Source organism: Garra rufa, chromosome 1, assembly GCF_049309525.1.
Source record: "Garra rufa chromosome 1, GarRuf1.0, whole genome shotgun sequence".
Taxonomy (NCBI): domain Eukaryota; kingdom Metazoa; phylum Chordata; class Actinopteri; order Cypriniformes; family Cyprinidae; genus Garra; species Garra rufa.
In genome coordinates this window covers 10,746,459-10,771,025 of record NC_133361.1, presented here as the reverse complement: position 1 = coordinate 10,771,025, position 24,567 = coordinate 10,746,459, and the positions used below count along the sequence as shown (strand labels likewise).

Below are 24,567 nucleotides of genomic sequence, written 5' to 3'. Positions count from 1 at the left end.
TTTTGGTGCTGGGATGCTGGTTTTAGCTGGTATATGCTGGTCCTTTGCTGGTTTTTGCTGGTCCTTTGCTGGTTTATGCTGGTCTATAGCTCGTTAATGCTGGTCCTTCGCTGGTTTATGCTGGTCATGTTGCTGGGACCAAGCAAGGACCAGCAACAACCAGCAATGGACCAGCATAAACCAGCTAAAACCAGCATCCCAGCACCAAAACATACCCAACCAGCATATGCCGTTTTTTCTCAGCAGGGTTTTATTTGCACATCACTCCTGTCAACTCTTGGATGAATGAGTGTCAGGTCCCGCTTGTTTACTTTGAATCGGAAGATGCTCACACTTGCAAGGCCGTGGCTGTGGCTAGAAGGAGTACAGCTCCGACCAGAAACGAACAATAAAATTAATTTTTCTACCTATTCGATTTTTTTTTAAACGTCTACACCTACCCCAACCCTAAACTAAGCCCTTACTATAATATTTTTTTTAGTATAGAAAGGGCTAAGTTTAGGGTTAGGGTATTGTTGTACAGTGTGATAAAAATAACGTTAGATTTATGTGCGCATGCCCAGTAGCGAAATCTGTCTCCCTTCTAGTCTAAACCCTTGTGGATAGACGCATAAGTAATTTCCCCGGTATTATTTCCTCCTCTCGATGCTTGACACTCCAGTCCAGCGGGTGGCGCTAAAACACAAACGTTTGTTTGTCAAACACCGTTAAACCTCAGGGAAAGAAGATTAGTTTCACAGCGCTTCTCTGTTGTTTTGCCGTGATGCTGGCTGAATACAAACTGTTACTAACGTTGTTTCTATTAATAGAAAAATACAGTTTTTGAATCCGGTCGGTAAATACCTGTAATGTTCTCATCCTTATTGTAGGGACTAAGCTTTAAAGCAAGCAGGGACTCATTGAGTATCAGCTGAACTGAGTTCTGTAGCTGTGAAGATGATGTTTGTTAAAGAGGAGAGTGAAGAGGACATGAGTGAACCAAAACCCTGGAGGATAAAACAAGAGGAACAAGGAGGTTGCTGTTTATTCTTCATTCATCTTTAATGACTGTTTGTGGTACATTAGGCTTACAAAGCTTTAAAAACATGGCTAGTTATAAAGTTTCAAGCAGTGTATGGTTTGGTTTGTTGTAATAGAATTAATCTTTAGAGCTGCTGAATAATATGGACGGAGCAGCAAATAATAAAAAACACTTTTTTTCAACAGAATGCATGTTAGATAATTGTGTAGTTGATCAAACATACAAACGTATTTCATAGTTCTCCCTATAGAAACATGGGGTTTGTGTATATATATATATATATTTTTTTAAGATTTTGTAAGATAACTGTCTACTTTCCACTGCAGTGTTGCCCAACTCATAAGTGCTACCATTTAATGTTACATTTGAGAAACATTATGTTTAACAATTCTATAGTGAAAACTAATTAATAGATCTTCCTATAGAAACAGATTTTTGCCTATAATGTTTTTATAATAATAATTTAAAGATCAATGCACCTCTTTTATGAAAAAAAAAAATCAGGGGTGTATAATTTATAAAAATACATAAAAATTACCAAAATATTGTATAACAATGATCTATTTTCTATTGTTATATCAGGGTTCATTTTATGTTCAAATTTCTTTTAGAGTTGATTGAAGAAATCGATAAGAATGAAGAATTGAGTGAAGTTGAGGAGAAAAGTCATGTCAAACCTGGAGAAAAACCTCGTAGCTGCTCTCAAATCAAAGATTTAAAGAAAAGAAGAGCCAAGAAATCTTTCACCTGCCCTCAGTGTGGAAAGAGAGTCTCAAGCAAACCAAGTCTTGAGCGTCACATGAACGTTCACACGGGAGAGAAACCTCACAAGTGTTCACACTGTGACAAGAGATTCAGTCGGTCATCATATCTGAAAACACACGAGATGATCCACACTGGAGAGAAACCGTTCAAGTGTAATCAGTGCGGGAAGAGTTTCAGACTAAAAGGACTACTTACAGCACATATGAGAGTTCATACTGGAGAGAAACCGTTTACTTGTGATCAATGTGGGATGAGTTTCACACAATTAGGACATCTTAATGCACACATAAATGTTCACACTAGAGAGAAACTGTATGCATGCGATCAATGCGACAAAGTGTTTTTGAGAGCTCCACACCTGGAGCAGCACCTGAGAGTTCATACAAAAGAGAAGCCATATCCATGTCATCTGTGTGGAAAGAGTTTCTCACGTCTACAACATTTGAAAGAACATCAGAAAATGCACACTGGTGTGAGAGACTACATGTGCTTTGAGTGTGAAAAGACTTTTACTACAGCGAGCAGTTTAAAACTGCATGAGAGGATCCACTCCGGAGAAAATCCTTACACATGTTCACACTGCGACATGAGATTCAGTCATTCATCAAGCCTTAAAACACATGAGAGGATTCACACTGGAGAAAATCCTTACAAGTGTTCACACTGTGACAAGAGATTCAATCAGTCAGGAACCCTGAAAACACACGAGAGGACCCACACTGGAGAGAAACCGTATCACTGCACTGAATGTGGAAAGCGTTTCAAACATTCATGTTCTTTAAAATATCATACAAAAAATAAGCACACTTAGATCGTATTCAGATCAGGACTTGCAGTTCTGAGACTGTGCCCTTACCAAATATGACACATCAAGCGCTAAAATATCATCTGGATAAATCTCTCATCACAAGCGACACGTCAAAGAAACAGTGTCTAAAGTTTTCACAGTCAATCAAATTCATCTTCACATCTTCATCATCAAAAGCAGCTGTTTCAGCTGTGAGATTCAAATCAAATCAAAGATGGAGTTCCTCCCCAAAATGTCAATAAGTTTTATTCTTGTATTTAATTTTGCTTCATGATGTAAATTATATCATATTGCTTTCCTGTGAACTTCATATAATGTTCAAATGTCCATTGCAGTTTGCTTACTCTTTCAAAAATGAAAGAAGCTTTTTACAAACTGTTCTTGTTCAGGAAGCTGAAGGTACTGTAACACTTTAAGAGAGCTGAGATTTATTTTTAAATGGACTATTCTTCCATTTATGGGGGTATTTAGGAACACAAATGCAAGATACACTGTCATGTAGCTTTGTAATTGATTTGTTTAGCTTTCTTGTAAAAAGTGATGGTTCTGGAACCTGGTATTAAATGGGCACTTTTTTGTTAAAAGAAGAAAAAAAGAATGCCGTTAAATAACCAGACCGATAAGCAGTATCATAATAATACTAATAATGATACATTTTAAACCTTAATGACCCATACTTGCAGTAATTTATCTTTACTTTTTATATTTTATCAACTCAAATTGTCCGCTAATTGTATTTGCATATGGAAAATGTTTGCTTATTGAGATTTCTGTTCAAAAATATCTAAATAAAGCTACTGAATAGAATCCCATTATTGTATTTTTCTGCATCTAATCAAACTAGGAGCACTGCTTCTTTCTGGTTTGAAAAGCAAGGCCCGTATTCACAAAACATTTTATCTTAGCACTAAGAGTTCTCTTAAATAACATTAAGTTTTTAGCTAAGAGTTTTCTCTTAAAACCTATTAACAAAGCTGCTGAGACAAACTGCTGAGAAGTCTTAAGCTAAGAGTAAGGCAGGGTTGACCTCATTGCTATGGATGATGCCAGCATGCCTATAACTATGCACACAGTGATTGGCTGATAGAGAAGTCTTTGTCAGAGATTCGTTCATATAAATATTGTAGAGTGTGATTTTATGTTGTCATATTCAAATAAAGATTTTGAAATACAGGCTAAATGTCATTAAACAAGTATATGTTCAGATAATTCTCAGCCTCTTATATGCATGCTTCTTGTAAACAATTAGCTGATATTGATATAAACAGCCTTTTTTATTAACAGAATAGAATAATCGTGGCTGACAGTAAGATATACAAACGTAAATGAAAACCAAACTGGACGCAAGAACAGCTGTTACTTGTGGCCAAACTTGTTAAAGAAAACAAGTATATGTTCCAAATTTGGAGTTGGGATAACCTCCAAAACCAAAAAAAGTTGTGTGGGAAAACGTGTGCAAATAAATGCAGAGTGTTTCTAAAAAGTTTGAGGCAGACAGCTAGCAATACCTATTTTAGGATAGTTGCGATTTGGTCTTAATGACTTTTTAGTTCTCTACATTACACTAACGTTTCACAGATTTAGGAGCTAGTTTTAGTGCTAAAACGCTTTGCGAAACACTCTTAGAGCTACATTTTATGGATGCATTGGGGAACCATTATGAAACTTTTTATGTACTATCGAAACCATGCCTTGAAAGTAGTCAGATGTTTTGAGAAAGTGCCACCTTGTGGTCAAAGTTATAATACAATTAAAAATAAACGCTAATAGCTTTCTGTGAATTTTGTCTATTGTAATAAAACTGGTCTCAAGATATTCCTTGGATCAAGCTGACAACATATATGCTAATTATGCCGTAATTTTCTGAACTTCCTGTCTGCCATTATGATTTATGTGGAAAACCTACTTTTTTAAACTCCCCCTCGACTGTTGGTAGGATTTTGGCCAAAACCTAATCAGATCATTATCAGACAGTGCTGATAAAAAAGTTACGGATTTTGTCTTGATAGACAAAACAAATTTGAGGCATAATGCCAGACTACGTCTGAGGCTGTATCTCTGCAAAGCTTTGACATATTGACATCAAACTGTGTGTGTGTCCTTGTAACCTCACACTGAACATACCACATCGATTTGATAACAGCGCCACCTCTTGGTCAAAAGTGATAACCAATTGAATTGTATTACAAGTGATTGTTTTTATGATTTTACAATTTCAATTACAATCATCCTAGACTTGCTTTAATTAGTTATTGTTGCAGTTGGTCTGGTGCTCCATGCAATGCTTAGCTCCTAGTTTTGCCTCTGGTGCACTTGAGCCCATAATTGCTGCTTGCAGCTATATTTGTATTCTTTTATTATTTGAATTAGTTAAACGTGTCGGTGCAAAATAGTGCTGGAGACTCTCTGTCAATAAAGACAAACTGGGCAATTGCTCTTTACTAGTTTATTTCTTTAAAGAAAGGTTCACAGTGCCCTGCTGAGTTTGACAAAGGAGGGAGAGATTTCCTCCGCTTTATATCTCTTTGCACACTCAAGGTTACAAACTAAAAACAGCTGGTGCTTTCATACAAGGACAGAAAGACAAAAGCATCCCTATATCTCATCATTTAGACATCCTCTGCCTATATTTTAGACCCCCTTCTGACCCCCCCAGGTCACCCTAAGGAGCCGTAGAGTCTTCAATCCTTGGGTCCCTCCTTACGCAGCCCCGGAGACCCCCTTACAGAGGAGTCTGATCAGCACATTACCACCTGTTGTCTTTTCCTCCAACATGCATTATACAAGTAAGCAAAAATCACCCTTATGAATTTTTCTCCAACACATGAATTAATGCATATTAGTGTACCCCATATTGTAAAGTGTTAGCATATAATTTATTACGCATGTAAAACCTGTTTTAATGTAATTGAAATATGGAAATCCCCACATTTGGACCAAACACATTCATGGCTTTCAGGATTAAAATGATTCCTGGTACAAACACAATGAACATAAAATAAAAATGGACAATAATGACATTAAGTTGTTAATAAAAGGAATCGTGTTTAATCAATCATTACTTGAAGCAAAAAAATAAAAAATGAGAAGTGAATCCAAATGAGACAGATCTTTTCCTTTAGTTTAGTGACTGAAGCCAAAGCATCTCAAGAAACAGGGTTCTTACACCTTTTCCAAAGTAAAATTCAAGCACTTTTCAAGCACTTTCAAGGTGCATTTTCAAGATTTTCCAGCACTGTGGTAAATTACATATTCACATACATGAGTTCTTAATTTTAAATCAGATGTTATTGTGCTATTAAAAAACAACTGTCTAGATTGCATATAACATTGCCCCATATAAATAGTCAATATTCAGTATACAAATTATATAATTTGAGTGGTATGAGTGGAGTAGGGCAATGTCTATGGTAACACATTAATGACTGCTATAAAATGACTGTAAAAAAATATGATAAACTAAAATTCTAAAACTTGAAAACTTTCTAAAACTTGAAGGATTTTCACAAATACATTTCACATTCCAGCCTAAAAGTACTAAAAGGTAGTCAAAAAGACACTATAAAATTAATAATAAAATTTAACTGGCCCAAATGAAAAAAAGACAATTTTTTAAACATTGAAAATATTTTTGATTGACATTTAGACTCCTATCTGATTTCCTATTAACAAATATCAAGGAATTTTTTTTCACTATTTACAGTGTATCTGCAGAATTTTTAAAATTCAATTTAAGGCAATTTATGACCCTTTTTAAGAGCTGCACAAGTAAAATGAACACCGTAGTGGGGTTGAACAATGTACAGTAACATTAAGCCATAAAATGACATGATTTATAATTCAGATTTTCACAAAAACAAAACATCTTATACAATGGCATTTCAGCCTTTATACCTTTAAAATGGATATATCAAGTATAATTTATTTAAAACATAAATATTACTGTCTTAATTGTTTAGATTTTTAGAAAGCACATAACTTTTACATTTACAACTCTTATGTGTTTGCTGCATAAAAACATGGGCCAAAATTGGTAATAATCTTGCTAAACAGCTGAATATTAGCATATTCATTCCCTGTCACAGGGGGCGCTTTAGGAGTGCTGAAATTCTACGGTTTCCTAGTAACGGCTGTACACAAATCAGCATTAACGCAGTTTAATCAGACATGACATGAAAATGCTAACGACACGTTTCTGAGGACAGTCGGTTCCCTTCAGATACATTCATATAAAGACATCCGTGCCGCGTTTTGACTTTGAAACCTGCAGCATGCATATTTATTCAATATGACATCATTGCCTTTTTAAGTTTTATCCAGCCCTATCGCGATTCTCGTATTTCCGTCCCTAACTCTTAAACTTATAATTAAGCCTTTTCTTATACTATTTAATACATTTAAAACTTTGTATGGCCTTAACTTTGATCAGGCTAAATTGATGAGTTTGTAATGACCCGCACGAGCCCTCTACTTTAAAGTCCCCCTGAAATCAAAATTAAAGTTTTTTGTCTTTTAGTATGAATATATTAGCCTTAAGATTATCTATATGCTAGTGGGCTTCAAAACAACGACAAAATTCGCGTTTACGAGATATGGGCATTCAAAACTTACAGCCTCGTCACTTCCGGCAATATGAATCAAGGATTTGGATGATATCACCGTGCACTTCAGTTTCTCATCAAACGTTCTGTCCAATCAAATGCTCTCTAGAGTCCGTAATGTCCCGCCCCCTACACAGAGACGCAATACACGGAGCAGATCATATGCGCTTATATGTACGGTCGGCATGTATTAAACTACACAACCTCAGCATGATTATGATCACTATTTCGTTTTAGCAAGAGTTTAATATTGAATCTGTGCGGTAATTTATTAGTCTGTGGCTGTCATAAGCTTACAAATGTGGCCAAGCTCAAGGCTCTGGCCCGAGCAGATATTAATGGAACGCTATTGGCTGTTCAAAATAAGTGGGCGGGGCTGGGCGATTTGTTTTTGTTTCAGTTAAAAGTACGTCACCACATAGAAGAATGCTGCGTGTTTCAAGGCACTTCAGTGGACCTTTAAGATAGTCCGGTGAAACATTTTAGCAGCCCGACTGGAAAACACAATAGCCCCGGGACATCGGGCTGGCAATTTTGCGATCCTCAAATTCTCATTTTAAACATAATTCTTATTTGTCGTTTTCAAGCCATCGAGGACTGAAGCAACAACCTCCTGATAACTGGCATGTTTTATCTACCGCTCTGTTCCATCCATAGGTTCCATCAGAGGGCGCGCAGCAAGAAAGACCGGTGGATCGCACTACAGCCTCACGTGCACACTCGAGCGGACCTGTTTTTCTTTTCTTTCTTTACATATTACAAGCATAACAAAAAATAACTATTTAGTATGAAAGCGAATTAATATTAAACCGATGCAACTGCATATTCAAGCACTTTCAAGCACTTCATCCAAAATCCAAGCATTTTTCAAACCTTGAAAACATTACATTAAAATTCAAGCATTTTCAAGGAATTCAAGCACCCGTACGAACCCTGAAGAAAAGAAGAGTAGAAGTGGAAGATAATCTAGATGCTCCAATGAAACACAATGAAGAAGTAAAAAATTATCAGATTCACATCTCTCTTAAAAGTGTTATGGCCTCTTCTTCAGATCCCTGAACTACAGGTTATGTGCCAAAAAATTTGAATATCGAGGGAAAGTCCATTTATTTCAATAATTTGTTTCAAATAGTGAAACTTGTATGTTATATTATTTTACTACACACAAAGTGAAATATTTCAAGCCTTACTTTGTCTCAGTTTTGATGAATATGGATTCAAGACAAATAAGAAACAAATTCAATATTTCACAAAATTAGAATATTTCATGTGACCAATAAAAAAGGATCTTAAACACATGCTGGCACAGTTGAGGTGTTATGGTTGCCTAAGTTGCTCTAAGATTTCCTGGTAGACAGCTGCGTTGACTGTGGACTTGATAAAAGGCAATGGACCCCCAAACCATCACTGACTGTGGAAACTTCACACTGGACTTTAACCCTCTGGGCCTCTTCGGTCATTCTTGACCGAAAAATTTTATGTTTTGAATTTTTTAAAATCGTAGCTTCATCAGAATGAGATGACACTTGGTGACTTTGGTTGCATTAGCTATGTGAGTACAAAAAAAAAAAAAATCAGTGACATGATTCGGATTTGTTAAAGGGTCAAAAAAAAAAATTGTCACACTTGGCTCCTTCGCGGTCAAAAATGACCGACATAGGAAGTGAATGGGAAATACGGAAAAATGTGATAATTCGGATAATCTTTTGGTAATACAAGCTACAAATGAGCAACTGTGCTGAAAAAAAGTAAGCAAGGACTGACACTCTAAAATAACAAAAGTACAGAACTGACACACACGCGCACACAGACACACAGAAATAAGCAGAAAAATGCAAAACCTGATATTTATCCAATCAAAAAAAAAAAAAAATCTAAACCTTGCCAAAATGTATCTTTTAGAATGTCTGAATATATTTCTAAATGCAAAGCCTAATAAAATGAAGAAACAGTAAAAAGAAAAAAAAAAAACAATAGGAATCCCAAAGCCCCTGTATGTATATAGGGAGATACAGGAGTTTACATGGCATTACACAAGTTTTTATTTTTTTATGCCACTAGATGGTGAAATTTTCACTTTAAAAAAATGGATTTTAAATGCTTTTACTCTATTTTAATGTGAAATGTTGTATTTATTGAAAAATAATAAATACATAATTAATTAAAAAATATAATATAAAATAGTAATTCTACTGGGAAAAATTGCTAATTAAAACTGTATAAATATTGCATAGATTCATAAAAAATGCTCAAAATTCTAAATAATAATTACAAAATATTATTGAACAAAAATATATTTAATTGATTTTCCTGAAGAGAAAAAAAAAAAAAACTTTTTAAGGCTTCGGTCACTTTTGACCGCGAGGGAGCCAAGTGTGACCCCTTAATGAGGAGGCCCAGAGGGTTAAGCAGCTTGACTTTTGTGCCTCTCTGGTCTTCCTCCAGACTCTGGGACCTTGATTTCCAAAATAAATGCAAAATTAGCTTTCATCTGAAAACAGGACTTGGGACCAGCTGTAGCCGCTGTCATGCAGATGTCTGTATGTGGTGGTTCTTGATGCACTGACACCAGCCTCAGTCCACTCCTTATGAAGCTCCCCCAGATGAACCACCCTTGTTTGACAATCCTCTGGCTACGGATGGCTACGGTTATCCCTGTCACTTGTGGACCTTTTCTGGTCACATTTTTCCCTTCCACTTAACACTCTGTTAATGTACTTCCATACTGCGCTCTGTGAGCATCCAGCTTCTTTTACAATTGCCTTTTAACACTTTTCCTCCTTATGGAGGGTGTCAATGATGGTCTTCTGCACAAGCGTCAAGTCAGCAGTCTTCCCCATGATTCTGAAGCCTACTAAGCAAGACTGGGACAATTTAAAGGCTGAGGAAATCTTTGCAGGTGTTTAGCATTAATTAGCTGACTAGATTGGGACACAGGGAGCCTACAATGTTGAACTTTGTCATGACATTCTAATTTTGTGAAATACTGGATTTTTCTTTTTTTTTTTTTGTCTTTAAACCATAATCATTAAAAATTGAAACAAATAAAGGCTTGAAATATTTCACTGTGTGTGTTTTGAACTAACATAACATGCAATTTTCACTTTTTGAAACAAATTACACTCTAATTTTTTGGCACATACCTGTATTCCTTCAAAGGTTGTTCCCAGTGTGCATTTTCTGGATGTTCTATCAGGTCAGTGTCCAAAAAAAGAATTGGTTTCTCTACTAAGGGGTTTCTCCACTGCATGGATCTTCATGTGCAGATTTAGGTGACTTTTATAAGCAAAACCGGTTCCACACTGATCACACGTGTGTGGTTTCTCTCTGCTGTGGATCCTCTCGTGTGCTTTCATATTTCCTAATATACTGAATCTCTTGTCACAGTGTGAACACTTGTATGGTTTTTCTCCAGTGTGAATCCTCTGGTGCTGTTTTAACTGACTTGCTAAAATAAAAGTCTTGTCACACTCAAAGCACATGTACGCTTTTACACCAATGTGTATTTTCTGATGTGTTTTTAAACTTTGCGGCCGTGAAAAACTCTTTCCACATTCAGAACAGGAATGTGGTTTCTCCTTCGTATGAACCGTCAGGTGTGTCTTCAGGTATGATGCATAGCAAAATCTTGTTCCACATTGATCACATGCATATGGCTTCTCTCCGGTGTGGATTCTCATGTGAATCCTAAGTCTATTTTTAATTGAGAATCTCTTTTCGCAATGTTCACACTTGAACGGCTTCTCTCCAGTGTGAATCCTCATGTGAACCTTAAGGTACGCTGAATCCGTGAAACTCTTTCCACATTGCTCACATGCGTGAGGCCTCTCTCCAGTGTGGATCCTCATGTGTTTCTTAAGGTTTTTTTTTTCTATGAAGCTATTTCCGCACTGATTGCATGTGAACGGCTTCTCTCCAGTGTGGATTTTTATGTGTCTTTTGTGTATTGAAGAGACCGCAAAACTCTTTCCACACTGATCACATACGAACGGCTTCACTCCTGTATGAACACTCATGTGTTGCTCAAGACCATATTTGTTTGAGTATCTCTTTTCACACTGATCACACATGAACGGCTTCACTCCTGTATGAACTCTCATGTGACGCTCAAGACCGTGTTTGTTTGAGTATCTCTTTTCACACTGATCACATACGAACGGCTTCACTCCTGTATGAACACTCATGTGTTGCTCAAGACCGTGTTTGTTTGAGTATCTCTTTTCACACTGATCACATACGAACGGCTTCACTCCTGTATGAACACTCATGTGTTTCTCAAGACTGTGTTTGTTTGAGTATCTCTTTTCACACTGATCACACATGAACGGTTTCTCTCCAGTGTGGATCCTCATGTGATTCCTGAGGTGTGTTTTTTGTGTGAAACTCTTCCCGCACTTTTCACAGGTGAATGGCTTTTCTCCAGTGTGGACTCTCATGTGTGCTTCAAGGTTTCCTTTATTTACGAAGCTCTTACCACATTGATCACATGGATACGGCTTCTCTCCAGTGTGGATTCTCATGTGTGCTTCAAGGTTTCCTTTATTTCCGAAGCTCTTACCACATTGATCACATGTGTGCAGCTTCTCTCCAGTGTGAAATCTCATGTGAAGCTCAAGAGTTGCTTTGCGTGTGAAACTCTTCCCGCACTGATCACATGAAAACCGCTTCTCTCCAGTGTGGAGTCTCATGTGTTTTTTAAGGCCTCCCTTTTCTTCGTAGCTCTTACCAAATTGAGCACATGTGTGCGGCTTCTCTTCGGTGTGGCTTCTCATGTGTACCTTGAAGTTTGCTGGTTGTGAAAAACTCTTCCCACACTGATTGCAGGTGAAAGATTTCTTGGCTGTTCTTTTCTTTACAAGTGTATTTTTAGTCTTTGAATGAACCAAAGGTTTTTCTCCAGGTTTGTCGTGATCTTTCTCCTCCACTTCACTCAGTTCTTCACTCTCCTTGTTCTCTTCCATCAGCTCTGAAATTAATGAATAAAGAGTTTCATTTGATTGTCAGTATACATCAACATAATTCAAAGATAAAAATAAGTGAAAGGTTTAATCTAGGATTAATCAGCACTGATAGTTAATAGGCAAAAATCCATGCCAATAGTTTTTCCGGATTGCTTTTTTTGCAAAAGTGACTAAAAACATCCTTAGTACACAACAAAGTCCCTAAAGTCTTTGTTAAACAGCACGAGATCGGCAAGTTAAATTGCGAAAGAACACAACACCCATTTGTATGCCATTTTAATACTGTGGCCTTTGTGTAAATATTTAAAGACGTCCAACTTTAGCTTGACTGTTAATGTAATAGTAACACTTTACAATATGACATGTAACAATGTTACAATTCATTCCCTTAGGAATAATTTTTTCGTAACATTAAGATTGATAAAAGCTGTAAAATAGAATATTGTTCCTTGTTAACGTGTTAATTTCTTATATTTTAGTTGCTTTTGTTAAACATAATGAACTATGAGCTAACTGTAATGATCAATATATATTAATATTTTTTATGAATTTACAAAAATCGGCTTGTTTTCATTGAAATAGTAGAACACTATTTATCTTCCATTTAGTAACCATATTAAAAATTAACGGTTGTTTAATCAGTATCAGCCAGTGTGGTTGAAATAATTTCTGATTAAGTTTTCAGTAATTATTTAGTAATTAGTAGTAATCTTACAGCTCTGTTATAATGATTATCTAGATGTAATGAAGTGCTCACGTTTTTATTACATAAATGTTCTTCAGCATTATAAATGAATGAAGAATAAATACCAACCTGTTTGTTCTTCAGTGTGTTTGATTCTGCAGGGTTCTGGATCTCTTATCACCTCTCTGTCCTCTTTAACAAACTCAGTCTTTTTCAGCTCTTCCTGATGATTTGATGCACGTCTGCACTTGTAAACTTCATGAGAATGTTCCCAGATTTATTGGTGTGGGCGGAGCATTATTCTGTTTCTTAATTAAAATAATAGCAGATATATAAAAACAGAAAACATTTAAAAAACATAACATCTAAAAAAATGCATGTTTACACTGTAAAAGAAAAATAGTTGTTTCAACTTAATATAATGTGTTACCCCTCTCTAAAATATCCCAGTTGTCATTTAAATTAACTAACTTAAAATTTCAAGTTGACTGAACTAAAAATGTTAAGATGTTAAAATGTTTTTTTTTTTTTAACAGTGTATACAAAAAAAAAAAAAAAAAAAAAAACTAAAAATAACCCTTTTAAATGAGCCAATTAAACAAGCTCAATTTACAGGAGATCTGGAGACATCAGCATTAAAAAATAGGTGAAAATATTAACTATTGACATGAAATGGTGTCGTTTCAGCAGCTCTTTTAACACTGATGAGCCTCAGACTATCAACACTCATTCAACAAGACATTCAGGATCATCAGCAGATCATCTAACTTTAGTCTGAGTGTCTGGTATTTTTTTGAGTCAGGATTAATGAAAAGACAATACTGTTATTTCTGACTATATGGCATAAATGAAACATCAACAATAACAAACACTATTGACACTCATCTTTATCAACCTCTACAGTCTAATAACTACAGCAGCCCATATCTAAATATAGTCTGATTTTATAACTACTTTATTTCGATTATGAATTTAAATAAAAGAAGAGCATAAATCAAAGCAGCACAAGGAATAATTATTTTTTTCAAACTTTAGTCAAATGTACCTATATTAACAAACATATTTAGCAGTATATTTTAACAGTCTAAAACATCTGTCAAAGATGTCAGAAGAGTAAAAATAAAATGACAGCAGCAACACTTGAGATGGATTTTTCTCCATATAGTGGACTTCTATGGTGCCCCGAGTTTGAAGTTCCAAAAAGGGTCTTAGCTAGCGAAACAATTGGTTATTTTCATAAAAACTCTTATCATTTTTTATAAAAACACCCATGTTGTCTTGCTCTGCCTGAACTCTGTTTTTCCCAGTTCAAGACAGTTGTATGTCAAAAAACTCCCATCTTATTTTCTCTCTCAACTTCAAAAAATCATTTCAAAATCATCCTACATTGCGAAAGTGAACGTGGAAAGAAATCAAACACCCTTAATAAAAAGGTAAAACAGTGATATAGGGCAATTTTGAAACTGTCTTGAACATAGAAAAAAAAAACAGAGCTTAGGCAGAGCAAGACAAGATGAACGTTTGAGGTTAAATGTGTTCAATTTAAAAAAATAAATAATTACTAGATAAGATAATCAGTAAATAATAATCCGTTTTAACAGCAAACATTGATCTGATGATGATCCTGAATGTCTTTCTGAATGAGTGTTGATAGTCTGAGGCTCATCAATATTAACAGAGCAGCCGAAAAGGCTCTTTATTTCATGTCAGTAGTTCCTGTTTTCACCTAATTTATTATGCTGATGTCTTCAACAAATTGAGCTTTAAGTGGCAATTTACGGGAGATCTGATGCCAACACTGAGGGTATTTGTTGGTTACAAATCTGTAGATGTATTTCTGTGTTTATGTTTTCAACTCTTTCTCTTACCATTATTTATATGCCACTATTTACAGTACAGACCTAAAGTTTGAACACACCTTCTCATGTGTCCAAACTTTTGGTCTGTACTGTATTTTTCTGTTTATTAAAGTTTTTACTCTACATTTGTGCAGTTTTCAGTGGGTTAGTGATATTTTTTTAAATATATATAAATATAAATTAATACATTTTTTAAAATGGGTTTTTATACAAAAACTGCTGTTTTATGTAAAATTCACTTTATAAAAGACCCACATTTCTAACTTAAATTCATGGGGATAACATGGATAATTTCACATGGTTTAGTGTAAGATTTTTGCCCATCTTTTGGAAAATCCAGTTTTAAAAGTAAAAAAAAAAAAAAAAAACTACAAATAACTTTTACCAGTAGGTGGCTGTAGAGCTCCACTGTTTGGTATTTGCTATTTGAAGTTTTTTCAGTTGAATTCATATCTACATACAGACCAAAAGTTTGGACACACCTTCTCATTCACGTGTGTCCCAACTTTTGGTCTGTACTGTATATTGTGCTGTGAAAAGTGATAGTAAGTGATCAACTCCTCACATTAGGGTTGTGCCGATAGACGATAGTATCGTGTATCGACGCTAGTCAGAGATATCGCCTGTTGCTGATGCCTTTGACGATAGTTAGACGATTATTATTATTATCCGTCAACTAGGGCTGGGCGATATGGCAAAAAAGTATTCTCGATAATTTTTTCCCATATTGAACGATAACGATATATATTTCGATATATTCTGTTGATGTTGCCAGCTTTAAAATAGTATCCCAACAGTGACTAAAGCCACAAAAATTAAAGGGTTCATTAAATTACATTTTAAAGTATAATTTATTAACAAAAACAGATTACAGATTTGGCCTTAATTAAAACAACTTACTAAAATAAATTTAAGAAATAAAAGTTGTGACAGAGTATGGTAAATGAGAGAAAATGTACAAAATGTAAACATAAAATTATTGTAAAAACATAATTTGTAACAATTATTTATTTATTTATTTATTATTTATTATTATTAACATAATTTGTTTATTTTCTCTGTTATAGGTTGAGCTATTTAAATTAGAGGCAACCACTGCATTTTGAAACAATCTACAGTATAAATAACAAAAAATTACGACACGGTTCTTTCTTAATCGTATTAAGTGCAGACAATTCAGCCATAATCAAAGTAGGCTACTCTCTCATTATTCTAATTGCAAATAGAGACCGAATATTTCAAGAATGATACAGAGCTATAGACATACACAACCTATCATAGCCTACATGCTAATAACAGCTTAGATATGTAATGTAGCCTAATTTGCGTGCATTGGGGAGTCACTCTCTAAACAAGGGGGATTAAAATTGCTTTTGAATGCGCGTGCGTTTTTTTGCTTTCGGTTTCAGTTTTAACAATCGCGCCTCACTTTTTTTCAAGTCACTTTTCAGATAGCCAAACCACTTATATAACGGAATTCGTGCTACCTATTTTTGTCGACAACTTCAACATCTTTGGATAATACCGCGAGGTTAGTTTCACTTTCGTCGCTGCTTCCACTCTCTCTTTTTTTTTTTTTTGTCGTCCTGGTGTTAAGTTTGCTTCGCAAAGTGCGGTAATAAATGAACTTTGTACTTTGACGTGCACACGCACGCTGCACGCTGACTGACTGTTGTCTCATATTTCTGCTGATTGGCTCTTAGATTAATCCATATCCAACAAAAAATGTCTAGAGTTTATCATCATTATTAACATAAATTTTATCGCGATTCGATATGATATCGTTTATCGGCCCAGCCCTACCGTCAACAAAGAACTTAACTTTTGCAATGCAGCACAGAGAGTCTGTTCTAGGATGCTTCAGAAACTTGCCGCGGTATAAACACACGCATAGAGAGGCCACCGCGCCTTAACGCACCTCCTGCAGTGAAAATGGGAGATTTTCATCATACAGTACGGTGGTAGATTCTAAAGGGAGTGTTATATTATATTTGCATTGCAGTCATTAGGATAACAGAGGTAGTAAAACCTGGTTCAGGCTGAATTAATTACGATGTATCACAATCAGTCTGTATATAGTAAACATAAACATTCGTCTCAGTAACGTCTATAGGCGTTAATTAGAGTTATGATGCGATCAGATGGCGCTAAACATACACATGTGAATTACACGCGCATCACTTCTCCGTCTTCAATATGAACTGAACTACACCATCACCTGATGATAAAGGTCAGACATACAGCGGTAACATACTCGCAATATGACGGGTAAAGAAAGATTCATTCATTTAAATTCTGGCACGCACATTTACAGCTCACTCACTGACGATAGCAGAGAATGAAACCGAAAGTAACTTGAACAACTCCGGCAGATCTGCGCTCTGTACACGCACAACTTAATCATATGCCAAAAGAAAGTCTACCTTTACAAAACGAATAAGGAATTTAGTACATAGATAATTAATTAAATTAACACGATAGTATCGTGTATCGGCGATCTCTCAGGCTGACGATAGGGCGATATGAAAGAGAAGATCCCTGCAGAATGAAACACACCGGAGATACTGAAGGACAAACAGGTTGGTGTTTAGTCTTCTTTAAAGCTTCAAGCAGTTTTAGATTTTCTGAAATAGTTGACATTTCTAGAGCTCTGCAAGAATATAGCCGAATCTTCAAATAATAAGGCAGGGCTCCAGACTACTACTTTTTTTTTTTTTCTTCTGTGAATAAACCTTTTCACCAGTCTAGTGCGACTAATAAGAGCTGAATTTGTTGCTGTGTGTAAGAAACTTCAAATGCAACAAAAGTGTAACAAAACTGTGCCAAGTGTTTGAGCAAAAATAATCAAATAACCAAACAATCATATTTTGTCAATGCTTTTCGTGCACTACGTTTATTTTTTTAAGAAAACCCCAAGGTCTGTGCTTCTTTTTCTTTTTTCCCCAGAAAAACTAAAAAAAAAAAAATAAAAAAAAAATACACCTTAAATATAAATTCAAAACAGTGACAGGCAGGTTCCTAAAACAAAACCAGAAACAACCCTCATTATTATACCATATTACGTTTCAAATTACTTTTAAAACACCAACACATCTAATAACAGAAGTACACAATTCAGTACATTTTAACACAGCACAATATAAAACAAATACATATACAATTCAAATATATCACATACCTAGCTCCAGGTATGACAACAGTTTTCCAACTCTGGCACAAACCATCATTGCCGTCTGCACAAAATATCTGAATACACAATCAAATATTACACTTAAAAAGTATTGCATCAGACATGATCACATACCCTACAACAGCTGCTTTCCAAACGTGGCACAAACCATCACGATTGTCTGCACAACATATTGTAATGCACATGATTATACGAAATACCACACATCTGAAAAGTATTACATCCAACATCAGCAATAAAACTTTTATTTACCTCAAAGAAAGAAATCACAACCGTCCGACTGGCGTTTGTTGAGCGTGCATGCCACCATTACTCCAAATCCAATGGCATGCCATTCATAAAGGACGCGAGGCTGAACCAAAGACTCTTTGGCTGAACTACCGTAATCCCTCTTCCTCTTCCTCTTCCTCTTCTTCTTCTTCTTCTTCTTCTCCTCCTCCTCTTTCCGGCAGTGTAGACGCTACTGGGCGTATTACTGCCCTCCACAGGTCAACTTAAACTAATTCTTATATACAGTCCTGTATCATGCAAGAACTGGATGACTGCATCAGAGACCTGTTTATGCTTGTCACTGTATCCAAATAAAGAAGTAACAGAAAAGACTTTAAGTCCAAGTTCTGCCAATTTACAAAAAAGTGATCTCCTTATTGGCCTATTGTTTCCATATTCCCACATTCACATAGACCAGAAATGTGCTCTCATATAGTATGCAAACAATAATGTAACCCACAATGTCCCACCCTCAATCTGCACAATTTAACTGAGTCCCTACGGAACGGAAAGGTACAAAAACATTTTTTCCTAACTTTTGGTTGAATAGAAAAATAGTGTCTACCCTTGATTTCCTTTTCCCATCCTTTCGGCCATTCTTTTATTAAGCATTCTTTAACCCTTTCCTTCAGTTCCACCCTCCCCAAGGGTATATGAATATCTATTTCTCTTCCTAGGCTCTCTTTTGCTATGTAGTCTGCTTGCTCATTCCCTAACACCCCAGCATGCCCAGGCACCCAACAGAAAGTGATTTTGCAAGTAAACCCAACTCTAAAGAAAACACTTAATATGTCATTTACAATATCAGGGCGAGCTTCAAATTGTCCTGCTATTAAAGTTTCCAGGGCAATCGCCCTACTAAACCGGGGTACACACTATAAACACTATTCATCATGTAAGGATTAGCCACAGAGTGAGGGGAAGTAATTTTTTAATGTTCAGAAAACAAACAAGAATAAAAAATATGTAGCCATGTAAAATAAAAATATACCAGCCTATATTACAATGGTGCTATTGCAAATAATTTAGTTTAAATGCCAAACCTAAAGGCATTATCTAAATCGAAACTCGTTAAGTCCAATTTTTCCATAACATGTAACATTTACATGCTAACATATGTGTACTTCTAATACACGAGTAAATCAGCAACTAGGTGATGATACTTTTATATTGTACAACTGCTAAATTAAATGAAGCATAATAACCTTTTAATATGTTTGGTTGACTGTTTTATTTGATAATGAACAGCCAGCGCCATCACTTGAATTTCTTTCTCAGCAGCTTGATACTTTTTAATTTAAGGTCATACAGATAATAGCAGATCATCAATTAAAATGTCTTTTTTTATTTGTGTTCATTCAAAATGACTGCAAAATCTACCCCTGACAAGAAAAATAGAATGTCGCTTTGTCTAAAAAAAAAACCATAGTTTTTCAGGAAAAAAAAGAGAGAAAAAGGAGCCGTTTTAAAGGTCCACTGAAGTGCCTTGAAACACGCAGCGTTATTCTATGTGGTGACGTACTTTTAACTGAAACAAAAACATATCGCCCAGCCCCGCCCACTAATTTTGAATAGCCAATTGCGTTCCATTAATATCTGCTCGGGCCAGAGCCGTTGAGCTCGGTAAAGCCGCATTTGTAAGCTTATGACAGCCACAGACTAATAAATTACAGCACAGATTCAATACGAAACTTGCTAAAACGAAATAGTGATCATAATCATGCTGAGGCTGTGTAGTTTAATACATGCCGTCCGCACATATGAGCGCATATGATCTGCTCTGGCCGGGTTAATGCGTCTCTGTGTAGGGGGCGGGACATTACGGACTCTAGAGAGCATTTGATTGGACAGAACGTTTGATGAGAAACTGAAGTGCACGTTGATATCCATAGATATATATACGTAGATGCCTCATTAGTCTGTGTTTCTATGGGCCTTTATACGTAAGCAGTCCGCCATTTTGCAGCGGTCCACTTGACGTCATTCACTCATGGATCTATGTAAATAACCATAGTAATCACTGAATATTCGAAATGCCAGTCTTGAACAGCCGTTGGTCTGCGAACCTACAGTATGGTGAATGACGTCAAGTGGACCGTTCCAAAATGGCGGACGCATCTACGTGCTTGGAGCGGTCCAATGGGGTATCTACGTATATATATATCTATGTTGATATCATCCAAATCCTTGATTCATATTGGCGGAAGTGACGAGACTGTAAGTTTTGAATGCCCATATCTTGTAAACGCGAATTTTGTCTTTGTTTTGCAGCACACTAGCTTATAGATAATCTTAAGGCTAATATATTCACACTAAAAGCCAAAAAACTTTCATTTTGATTTCAGGGGGACTTTAAAGTGTCTTCTTTCAATAATGTAATATGTAATGTTAGTAACTACGCTTTTGAATGCATTGAAAGGGAAGTATGAGTTTAATCAATCCATACTTGAATACAAATACAAAAATGAAGGAAAAGTGAAAGACCTTTCTTTACAGACTGTCAAGAATAGAAGGAAAGTGGCCTGTTGCAATACTACATGAAAGGTACACATCAGGTCTGATGCTGCATCCTCAACAAGTGAGACCCAATAATGCATCAAGCAATAAAATATTGTCTGGATAAATTTGTTCTAACCAGTCATTACAAGTGACATGACAAAGAAACATCTAAAGTCTCCAGAGTGAATAAAGTTCTTCAAAAGCAGCAGATTCAACTGTGAGATTCAGATCAACTCAAAGATGTTCCTCCACAAAGAACAATGTCCCAAATTTGTATTATTGTATATAATTTTGCTTCATAATATAAATTAAATAATTGTGTTCTCTGATAAATTTCAGATCATGTCCAATTGTCTTATAATGCATTTGTACTTGGAAAAAGGTGATTTGTAATTACCAAACACATTCATGGCTTTCAGGATTAAAATGATTCCTGATACAAACAAAAATGGATAATAATAACATTGGGTTGTTAATAAAAGGAATTATGAGTTTATTCAATCGTTACTTGAAGCAAAAAATAAAAATAAAAAAAATAAAAAATGTGAAAGTGAATCCAAATGAGACAGATCTTTTTCTTTACTGACTTTAGCCAAAGCATCTCAAGAGAATAAGATGACTAGAAGTGGAAGATAAACTAGATACTCCAATAAAACACAATGAAGAACAAGTTAAAAATGACCAGATTCACATCTCTCTTAAAAGTGTTATGGCGTCTTCTTCAGATCCCTTAACTATACCTTCAAAGGTTTTTCCTAGTGTGAATTTTCTGGATGCTCTTTCTGGTCAGTGTCAAGAAAACTAATTGGTTTCTTCACTAAGTGTTTTCTCCACCGGATGGATCTTCATGTGCAGATTTAGGTGACTTTTATAAGCAAAACTTGATTCACACTGATCACAAGTGTGGGGCTTCTCTCTGCTGTGGATCCTCTCGTGTGCTTTCATATTTCCTAATATACTGAATCTCTTGTCACAGTGTGAACACTTGTACGGTTTCTCTCCAGTGTGAATCCTCTGGTGCAGTTTTAACTGACTTGCTGAAATAAAAGTCTTGTCACACTCAAAGCACATGTACGCTTTTACACCAATGTGTATTTTCTGATGTGTTTTTAAACTTTGCGGCCGTGAAAAACTCTTTCCACATTCAGAACAGGAATGCGGCTTCTCCTTCGTATGAACCGTCAGGTGTGTCTTCAGGTTTGATGCATAGACAAATGTTTTTCCGCAGTGATCACATGTGAACGGCTTCTCTCCGGTGTGGATTCTCATGTGATATTTAAGATTTTTTTTAATTGAGAATCTCTTTTCGCAGTGTTCGCACATGAACGGCTTCTCTCCAGTGTGGATCCTCATGTGACGTACAAAACATGATTTGTTTGTGAATCTCTTTCCACACTGATCACATGCATATGGCTTCTCTCCGGTGTGGATTCTCATGTGAATCCTAAGTCTATTTTTACATGAGAATCTCGTTTCACAATGATCACACTTGAACGGCTTCTCTCCAGTGTGAATCCTCATGTGAACCTTAAGGTACGCTGAATCTGCGAAACTCTTTCCACATTGCTCACATGCGTAAGGCCTCTCTCCAGTGTGGATCCTCATGTGTTTCTTAAGGTCTTCTTTATCTCTGAAGCTATTTCCGCACTGATCGCATGTGAACGGCTTCTCTCCAGTGTGGACTTTCATGTGTCTCGTATGTTTTGAAGAGACCGCAAAACTCATTCCACACTGATCACAAACGAACGGCTTCACTCCTGTATGAACACTCATGTGTTGCTCAAGACTGTGTTTGTTTGAGTATCTCTTTTCACACTGATCACACATGAAGGGCTTCTCTCCGGTGTGGATCATCATGTGACTCTTAAGGTGTGATGAATTTGTGAAACTCTTCTCACATTTATCACAGGGGTATGGTTTCTCTCCAGTGTGGATCCTCATGTGAGTCTTAAGGTGTATTTTTTGTGTGAATGTCTTCCCGCACTTTTCACAGGTGAATGGCTTTTCTCCAGTGTGAACTCTCATATGCATCTGAAGACTTGTTTCACGTGCAAAACTCTTCCCACATTGATCACATGAATACGGCTTCTCTCCAGTGTGGATTCTCATGTGTGCTTCAAGGTTTCCTTTATTTCCGAAGCTCTTACCACATTGAACACATGTGTGCGGCTTCTCTCCGGTGTGAACTCTCATGTGTGTTCTAAGGTTTGATGATTGTGTGAATGTCTTCCCGCACTTTTCACACGTGAACGGCTTTTCTCCAGTGTGAAATCTCATGTGAAGCTCAAGAGTTGCTTTGCGTGTGAAACTCTTCCCGCACTGATCACATGAATACGGCTTCTCTCCAGTGTGGAGTCTCATGTGTTTTTTAAGGCCTCCTTTTTCTTTGTAGCTCTTACCACATTGAGCACATGTGTGCGGCTTCTCTTCGGTGTGGCTTCTCATGTGTACCTTAAGGTTTGCTGATTGTGTGAAACTCTTCCCACACTGATTGCAGGTGAAAGATTTCTTGGCTGTTCTTTTCTTTACAAGTGTATTTTTAGTCTTTGAACGACCCAAAGGTTTTTCTCCAAATTTGTTGTGATATTTCTCCTCCACGTCATTCAGTTCTTCACTCTCCTTGTTCTCTTCCATCAGCTCTGAAATTAATGAATAAAGAGTTTCATTTAATTGTCAGTACATAAACATAATTCAAAGATAAACATACAAAGTTAAAGGACTTTTAGGTTAATATTTAATTTATCTTACTAAAAATGCATAATTATTAATGGGCAGTCACACTGCATGTTTCATTTAATTCATTTCCGTAAGAGGTTTTGTCGATTAATCAGCACCGATAGTTAATTGGCAAAAATCCATGCTGATATTTTTTTCCGGGTTGCATTCGTTGTGAGAGTGGCTAAAAACATCCTCAGTATACAGCAAAGTCTTTTTTATACAGCATGAAATCGGCAAGTTAAATTGTGGAAGTACACATTATCCACATGTTTGTCATTTTAATACTGTGGCCTTTGTGTAGATATTTAAAGATGTTGATCATCTTGACTGTTGATTTAATAGAAACACTTCACAATTAATTGCCTAAGGGGACTTTTTTGTAACATTAAGATTAATAAAAGCTGTAAAATAGAAAATTTTTCCTTGTAAAAGTGATTTCTTACATTTTTAGTTGCACATTAATAATGAACTATGAACTAACTGTAATGATCAACATATAATTAATATTATTATTATTTTGTATTCATTTACAAAATGTGTTAAGCTTGATTTTATTAAAATAGTATTTATTTATACACTATTTATTTTCCATTCAGTAGCCTTATTAAAATTATCGGTGGATGGTATTGGCCAGTGTGGTCGAAATAATTACTGATTAAGTTTAAATCAGTAATTATTTAGTAAATATTCATTATTTAATCTCACAGCTCTTAAGATTATCTAGATGTAATGAAGTGTTCAAGTTTTTATTACATAAATGTTCTTCAGCATTATAAACGTATGAAGAATAAATACCAACCTTTCAGTTCTTCAGTGAGCTTGATTCTGCAGGGCTCTGGATCTCTCATCTTCTCTCTGTCCTCTTTAACAAACTCAGTCTTTTTCAGCTCCTCCTGATGATTTGATGCTCGCCTGCACTTGTAAACTGGTAAGTATTTTTCAGGATTTATTGGTGAACTACTGTGTGGGCGGAGCTTTGCTGATGATGCGATTGCTGTGGGAGGAGCTGATTTGCCAATCTAAAATATATCAGTTTTTTAATCTGCTCTGCTTTAAATTAAATAAAAAAGTGATTTTATATGCATAGCAAATTAATTAAATGCAAGTGTCTATATGTTTCAATTAACTTTTGTGAAAACAAAATAAATAATGATCCATCCTCATTCAGCATAACAGATGTGTTTATGTAA

General features: G+C 35.8%; 4 protein-coding genes and 1 long non-coding RNA gene across 7 annotated transcripts in view; 2 read left to right on the top strand and 3 right to left on the bottom strand.

The window, feature by feature from the left end:
• LOC141330426 (uncharacterized) overlaps positions 1 to 24,567 on the top strand; it is a 392,843-nt gene that overhangs the window by 275,164 nt on the left and 93,112 nt on the right. The gene's annotated exons all lie outside the window — the stretch shown is intronic.
• LOC141330458 (uncharacterized) lies at positions 734 to 3,501 on the top strand. The gene is made up of 2 exons (XM_073835526.1): positions 734 to 1,015; positions 1,633 to 3,501. Exons 1-2 carry the CDS (start codon positions 937 to 939, stop codon positions 2,595 to 2,597), a joined length of 1,044 nt encoding a protein of 347 aa, XP_073691627.1. The 5' UTR covers positions 734 to 936; the 3' UTR covers positions 2,598 to 3,501.
• LOC141330239 (uncharacterized) lies at positions 8,997 to 12,158 on the bottom strand. The gene has a single exon (XM_073835511.1). It carries the CDS (start codon positions 12,154 to 12,156, stop codon positions 10,393 to 10,395), a length of 1,764 nt encoding a protein of 587 aa, XP_073691612.1. The 5' UTR covers positions 12,157 to 12,158; the 3' UTR covers positions 8,997 to 10,392.
• Positions 12,985 to 18,325, bottom strand: LOC141330587 (uncharacterized). Of its 2 annotated transcripts, none has more exons than XR_012355196.1 (3): positions 18,143 to 18,325; positions 17,879 to 17,946; positions 12,985 to 13,149 (listed from the first exon to the last, which is right to left on the bottom strand). It is a non-coding gene; the product is annotated as an uncharacterized lncRNA (long non-coding RNA). The 2 variants fall into 2 exon arrangements; XR_012355195.1 differs by lacking the exon at positions 12,985 to 13,149 and adding an exon at positions 17,585 to 17,718.
• LOC141330368 (uncharacterized) lies at positions 21,459 to 23,296 on the bottom strand. Of its 2 annotated transcripts, XM_073835521.1 has the most exons (2): positions 22,433 to 23,281; positions 21,459 to 22,348 (listed from the first exon to the last, which is right to left on the bottom strand). In XM_073835521.1, exons 1-2 carry the CDS (start codon positions 23,102 to 23,104, stop codon positions 21,461 to 21,463), a joined length of 1,560 nt encoding a protein of 519 aa, XP_073691622.1. In that variant the 5' UTR covers positions 23,105 to 23,281; the 3' UTR covers positions 21,459 to 21,460. The 2 variants fall into 2 exon arrangements, with proteins under 2 accessions (XP_073691622.1, XP_073691621.1); XM_073835520.1 differs by having other exon boundaries at positions 21,459 to 23,296.

Excerpts from the sequence above, each read along its gene's own strand:
- LOC141330458 (XM_073835526.1), top strand. The coding sequence starts at position 937 with ATGATGTTTGTTAAAGAGGAGAGTGAAGAGGACATGAGTGAACCAAAA. Across the intron at positions 1,016-1,632 it reads AAAACAAGAGGAACAAGGAG|AGTTGATTGAAGAAATCGAT; the intron begins GTTGCTGTTTAT and ends AATTTCTTTTAG.
- LOC141330239 (XM_073835511.1), bottom strand. The coding sequence starts at position 12,156 with ATGGAAGAGAACAAGGAGAGTGAAGAACTGAGTGAAGTGGAGGAGAAA.
- LOC141330368 (XM_073835520.1), bottom strand. The coding sequence starts at position 23,293 with ATGGAAGAGAACAAGGAGAGTGAAGAACTGAATGACGTGGAGGAGAAA.